Source organism: Filicampus tigris, chromosome 7, assembly GCF_054856515.1.
Source record: "Filicampus tigris isolate MCC_2025a chromosome 7, RoL_Ftig_1.0, whole genome shotgun sequence".
In the NCBI taxonomy this organism is placed as follows: domain Eukaryota; kingdom Metazoa; phylum Chordata; class Actinopteri; order Syngnathiformes; family Syngnathidae; genus Filicampus; species Filicampus tigris.
In genome coordinates this window covers 8,685,518-8,691,896 of record NC_141223.1, presented here as the reverse complement: position 1 = coordinate 8,691,896, position 6,379 = coordinate 8,685,518, and the positions used below count along the sequence as shown (strand labels likewise).

General features: G+C 35.9%; 1 protein-coding gene across 1 annotated transcript; it reads left to right on the top strand.

Moving 5' to 3' along the window:
* The first annotated feature begins 1,750 nt into the window (after positions 1 to 1,750).
* Positions 1,751 to 5,545, top strand: mrps23 (mitochondrial ribosomal protein S23). Its single transcript, XM_086036903.1, has 5 exons — positions 1,751 to 1,870; positions 3,562 to 3,741; positions 3,875 to 3,952; positions 4,091 to 4,214; positions 4,885 to 5,545. The coding sequence occupies exons 1-5, from the start codon at positions 1,827 to 1,829 to the stop codon at positions 5,014 to 5,016; spliced, it is 558 nt and encodes a 185-aa protein (XP_085893029.1). The 5' UTR covers positions 1,751 to 1,826; the 3' UTR covers positions 5,017 to 5,545.
* Positions 5,546 to 6,379: the final 834 nt, after the last annotated feature.

Sequence of the window (6,379 nt, the reverse complement as noted above, 5' to 3'; positions counted from 1 at the left end):
TACAGTGTAATGATTATTCCATTTTAGACTCTCTCTCCCCCGCCTTCAAGAAAAGTTAAATTATACATCAAAAGCAGAGAAAGCAATGACTAAAATAACTGCGAGCTAGTAGTACAAGTGATTTTCCGTGTGTGAAAATGTGTGCTAAGAACTGCGAGTAATGTTCCTGATCCTGTTGAGCCAGGGCCCCATACACAAGTACTTTTTTTTTTCTGGTCAGCTGACAATAAGAGCTTAAAGTTCACTTTAGCCTTTTTACATAGCGAAGATAAGCCTGCATGTGTCGCTATTCAACCTTGCCCTGTACTGTCCCCCTTTATCTTTACTGTAGGTTGAGGTTGTTTTTTTTAATTTACTTGTTGTTTTTATGGAGATTCAGACATAATTTAATACATATAAAGAAATGTGCTATCAAAGCAGGTGCATCAATTTGTTGGATAGGGTACACTTACTTTGTGTTTATTATTTGTTTATACTTTCATTATTATCAATTAATAAGTGACCGTACCTCAATAACTGTATTTCTTAAACAGAATAATGCACTCATAAAAGAAAGGCTATCCAGTAAGTAGTTGAAGCTCATGGTGACTACTGATTATATCTTAACAGGCTAACTACACAGTGTGGCTTGAGCTAGCCACGCAGTGAGCAAATTTTACTGTCAAATTTATATGGTTCAGCGTTACAACTCTTTATTAATGATTACCAACACTTACAATTGTCTTTAATAGCACATTTACAAACTATTCATTGACTCTTTCACTTCCATTGACATAGTTGTCTTTTCACAGTCCAGCCATTCAATCCGAGGAGGTTATTTGTATTTTTTCCCCCAATGTTTTTCCAACATTAGGTTAAAAGAGGGTCTGAAAATGTTTGGCAGTGAATTAGGAGTGTCTTTATTGCATAATCATAAATTGATGACATCGATAGATAGATGGATAGATAGATAGATGGATATATAGATAGATAGATAGATAGATAGATAGATAGATAGATAGATAGATAGATAGATAGATAGATAGATAGATAGATAGATAGATAGATAGATAGATAGATAGATAGATAGACAGACAGAAAGACAGACAATGTAATATATGTAGATAAACACGAGATTAATCCTTTTTAAAAAGATATATATTTTACAACTTTTTTCACCATTATTGTCACCTACAACCACAACTCAATTTTTAAAAAAATGAAGAGGGGAAGTCTAAATAAACTACTGAGACAATGTGGTCATGCCTATTTTGCCACATGTGGTTTGGAGATATTGTTTTTTATATCCACTGTTGATTGATAGAGCATAGTCAGTTTATGAAATCTGACCTGATACAAACTGAAAATGTATGTGTATCAAAAGCAAACGTTGTGAGGATTCACGTTAGGGAAACTACGGGATCTTGATCGCCTCCTAGTGGTGAGTTTCAATACATGTACACAGTGTTTTGGATCAAGGATTCAATGAATTTTATTGTCACAACTCACACATTTCCACATGATACGGCACCAAATACGATACCAGGTTGGCCCAGTAAGCCCCAAGACTTGTGAAAATAAAAAAATAGAATAACAAAACCAACACCAACAAAACTCGTTTTCAACAACGATAAGGTAGGGTATCGTTATTATCATTACATTGTTATCAAAAATGTAAAATAGTAATAAATGCACTGAATATGCACACTGCCATCACAAGTCATTTCAGATCAAGTAGTGATACTTTATTCTGAAAGAGATAAAAGTACTACCGGAAATCGTGTTGTTACCGTCTGACGAGAAGAGGGCAGTAGTGGTTCAGACATAGATACACCAAAAATATCCGAATGGCTGGGAGCAGGCTAGAAAGGATTGGAACCGTGTTTTCGCGGTAAGAAAGCGTTATAAATGACCTATTTGTTTCGTTACTTAACCATATTGTATCAGATTTAACCATGGTAAGTGCTCTGGCTTGTGTTAGAATTGGCCTGAAATAACATTGGATATCAGCTCAGCATTTCCCCATTAGTTTTAGGACGTTATTATTTTTGAGCCATTGGAGGTACTGCATTCCTTCTAAATTGTTACACTGCTTACCATATTTTATGACTAGAGTTGATAACATAGATTATATATGATTCAGGGTTTTGATGTATTTATACATTTTAATTTGTTCAAGAGCATTTAAGACGCGCATCTGGATGACGACATAGTTCTGCGACAAATGCAATCTATTTTCGAAAACTTTTGAATAATGGCAACACGATTTTTGTACTGGTGTTTTACATGTTTTAATTCCCAAAACATGCATGGTAGTTTAATTTAAAAGTCAATCCCGAAATAAGATGTTTTGTATCTCAATGTGCGGGTCAAAGTGTGCATGTTGTACCTCATTCAAACACATTGAGTAGTAAAACTGAGAATAAAACGCAGAGACAAAGGTCAAAAGAAAGTCAGTAATCGTCGCCTGCTGGGCGGCTACATTTCTGAAAAATGTCATGAAGGGTTGACAAAAGACGGAGAAGCCATGCAAAATGCTAAGCTAAAATGAACGAACCTCCGTTACGTTGCATGTCAGCCAGAGGGAATGACCTATAAAGTACATTGATAAATTATTAATTGATATCATATCAGTAATGTTATTTGTTTGCCTTCATAATAGATTCATGAGTTTTGATTTTGACTTTTTTGAGGTCTGCACAATAAATGTTCTCAAAATTATTTTTAGCAATGCAGTTTCGCTTCTAAACAAGAAAGTTTTTTGCTGGTTTTCACAATATGAATGTTACAATTTTAAAACTATTGGTTTTATTTAAAAAAAAAGAGAGACCGTTGTTAATTTGTTACATTGTCCAATATTTATTGTTTAATAATACCCTTTCTTCAGATGCCTGGGTTAATCTGCAAAAAGAAAGAAAAATTACTCCACAAAGTTAGAAAGTTGATCCTCAAATAAAGTCATTGATTTGCAAAAGTGCTCCACAAAGAAAAAAAAATTCAGGACCTGTTAGAATCTATATATGGTTGTGCTTGCCATTTTATACACCCAGGCAGAATTTGCTGAGGCTAAGGAAGCGTCATTTATTTTTTTTCTTGTGTTATTCAGCAAGCTCATTCATGATTTTGTCCAAGAAGTAACTATCTTATTAAAGCCACGTCTTCTGCGTAAACATTGTTTGTCCAAGTGGTATTAATTCTATGTTTTTTTTTAGAATTATTGACCTATCTAGTGTGTGCTTTATTTGTAATTACCAGAGCTGGGCATTCCGCCTATGTGACGGCCCGGTCCGTCTATGCCTATGACAAATATTTTGCGGTGGCGATTGTGCTACTACTACTAGTGGAAGTTTGTTTAAGTTGTTAGACAGAAAGACTAACAGAAGCCCGTTGAAAATGCTAGGCGTACCGGCCTATAGGCGATTACTGTTTGTTCCGGCTGGACAAAGGGAACATAGACGGATGTCGCAGGTGTACCCCGGCTGCAGACGGAAGGGGATAAGCGGACCGCGAAATTTTAGTGAAATGCCCAGCTCTCTTAATTACATTGGTGTGCAAGTCATTGTGTTAAAATATGATTACCAGGGTCCGGGATCTAATGCGCTCTGGAGTGATAAAGCAAACAGAAAAACCAATCTGGTATGATGTGTATGAAGCTTTTCCACCAATACGGCAACCACTTTATGTAAAGCCCTTTACGAGATCCAGGATCAATAAACCAGAACAAGTGCCTGAAATTTTCTACATGGAAGATAAAGTTAGAGCGTAAGTAAATATCAGTTTTTACTATTTCTTGTTCTAAGATGGTGTCTATCTCATCAGATTATCTTTTAAAGAGAATAAAGTTGAAAATACTGCATTACAACATAATAACGTCTATGTCTAACTCTGATTTCAGGAAATTTTATGACCAATACAGGATGGGGCCTCGCCCTTTTGATCTTTCCAAATCAAACTTTGTCTCTACCTGTCAAAGGTATGTATTGTATTTTCACCATCTTGGCGTTCAAAAGCAATGTTATATATTTGGGCCTCGTGTTTGCGTTTTTTGTAATGATGGCACACTCGCTTGAGTTTCATCCTCATTCCCACCATATTTTTTGTTCCGCTCTAGGTTTGTAGACAAGTATGATGAGTTAAAGAGCCAATCCGAGATGGATGACTCTGTTCTGTTTGAGGAGACTGCAAAGGCTTTACTTGCTGAGGGCATCATACTGAGAAGGAGAGGAGCATCAACAGTAGGTGTTCATTTGGAAAGGTCCATTTCCTCAGAAGATATCTGCTGGATAAAATACAGGGTTTCTTTGGTTTATGACGGTCCCGACATACAGTTAGTATGTTGTTTCAAGATAATGAATAGTGCACAAAAATCTATGTGCCGTTCACTGTTCTGCATTTGATTACAGTGGAACCTTGGTCCAAAATTATGTTGCCTTTTTATATGGGTTGTGATCAAAAAGAATTGTCAATGTTCCCACACGTACTGAAAAATCTGGAAAATTATTGACTACTGCAAAACCTTGTTGTCCTGGAAAATTAATTGTCCTCCCTTGGCTTCTCCCCTGCCTTGTGGATGAATGCCAATGGGTTAAACAGACATGTACTGTATATTTGTTTTCAGCCGCCTTCAATGGCCAACATTGAGTTGTGCTTATACAAATATTGACTCTAAATATGACTTTACTACTGCATTGATGATGGTTTGTAGTAGACTATGCCATTTTCAAATGGCTGTACTGCATATGCTTGGATGAATGTACTGGATGGACGTACTGTCAAAAATACTACGGTACATCCCAAACATGACAGTAAAGTATTGATTTATGAAATATTCTAATAACACAGGAAGAGGAAGGTTCAAACTGCAAGTTTGAATACATGATCATAGTTTTGCTTTTTATTTTGCAGGTGGCGGCAGAATCCAGAGATCCAGTGTTGGGGCTGAAGCTAACAGCCATGTTGGCACAGCAACAGTCAATTGATGATGACAGCAAGCAAGAGCCAGAAGAGCATACATCACACACTACACAAACCTCGTAGAATGTTCACTCCCTCCTTATCTTTAGGCTCTGGTCACTTGTAGAAATAATATCATGGAGGTAAGGTGGGAGTGTTCAAACATTTGCAACCAATGGCCTCATGAAGAAAAATTGGCAGAAGTCGGGGACACTTTGATATTCTTCACTTTTTGTGTAATAAACATGGTAACAAATCAATTTTAAGTTAAGAAATGCCAAGTAGTTAATTCCAACTGAAGAAAAAAAACAACCAATGTACAGTATCAGCTTTTTGTTCAAATGTAAAACATGGCACCAATAAAAATGAGCTGTTTCTGTTCAGGAGCATATCTGATTTGGAAACTTCAAGTAGCCTTTAGCATCTTTGTGAAACGTCACTTCAATCACCCCTGTCACCAGGCTACTATCAAGAAGTTATCACATAGATATACAGTAACACTTTAGTATATGCGGTTGTTTGAATATCAATATGATGGATGTTTCAATGTATGTTGTGTGCCAATTGTGTGGAAGCAAGCTGTGAGAATAAAATTGTATTTACACCAGATAAAGGAGTGTGATTGAGAAGTAAAAAAAATCTCATTAGCTTTTTGAATTAATGTGTGGAAAGTGCTCAGCAAACCAAATATTTTTGAGCTCATGTAAAGTTAGCTACTCTGATATAATGGCGGCAATTCCTGAATTGAAAATTCCATTTCATTGTAAACTTTATTTATTTATAGTATCAATAACAATCCACAAGCATCACACCAACTGGGCAGCATCAAGGAATGGTATAAGGCAGGGTTCTTCAATCCTGAGCAGATGTCTGAAGTACCACAAAGTACAACATATTAACGCTAAAGGCAATCATGGCTTCGAGAAAATAGTTTTGTTGCCTTATTCTGGTATTACCCAAATAATAGAATTATTATAGATAACTGTGGTCGTTCGCCATGTTTTTCGGTACTCTGACCACGTTTTAGCGGGATATTCCGATTTCCAACGGCATCAAATCACAATTTGTGGCGATTCTGTCCAGCGGATGTATCAAAACAAAAACATGTAACTCAGTCTGTGCGTACCTTTGAACGTGAGATCCAATGTTGGTTCAATGAAAGACCAAACAATGCGAAATAAATTAATGGGCACACTGTCACACTTAACTGTGTATTAATTTCAACTGTTTAGTTAGATATAACATGTTAAGTTGCTTATAATGGACAAAAGCTAAATTATATGATAAATGACATGTCCATATTTCATAAATGAGATATACAATTAAAAAAAAAAAAACATTTTGCACCGCTTTTAACAGGCATGTTGTGAGTGTATTTTCTTAAATGAATAAATAAATAAAGCTCAACCCCTAATATTCAACAATACATTCGAGAATAGAGAAAAAA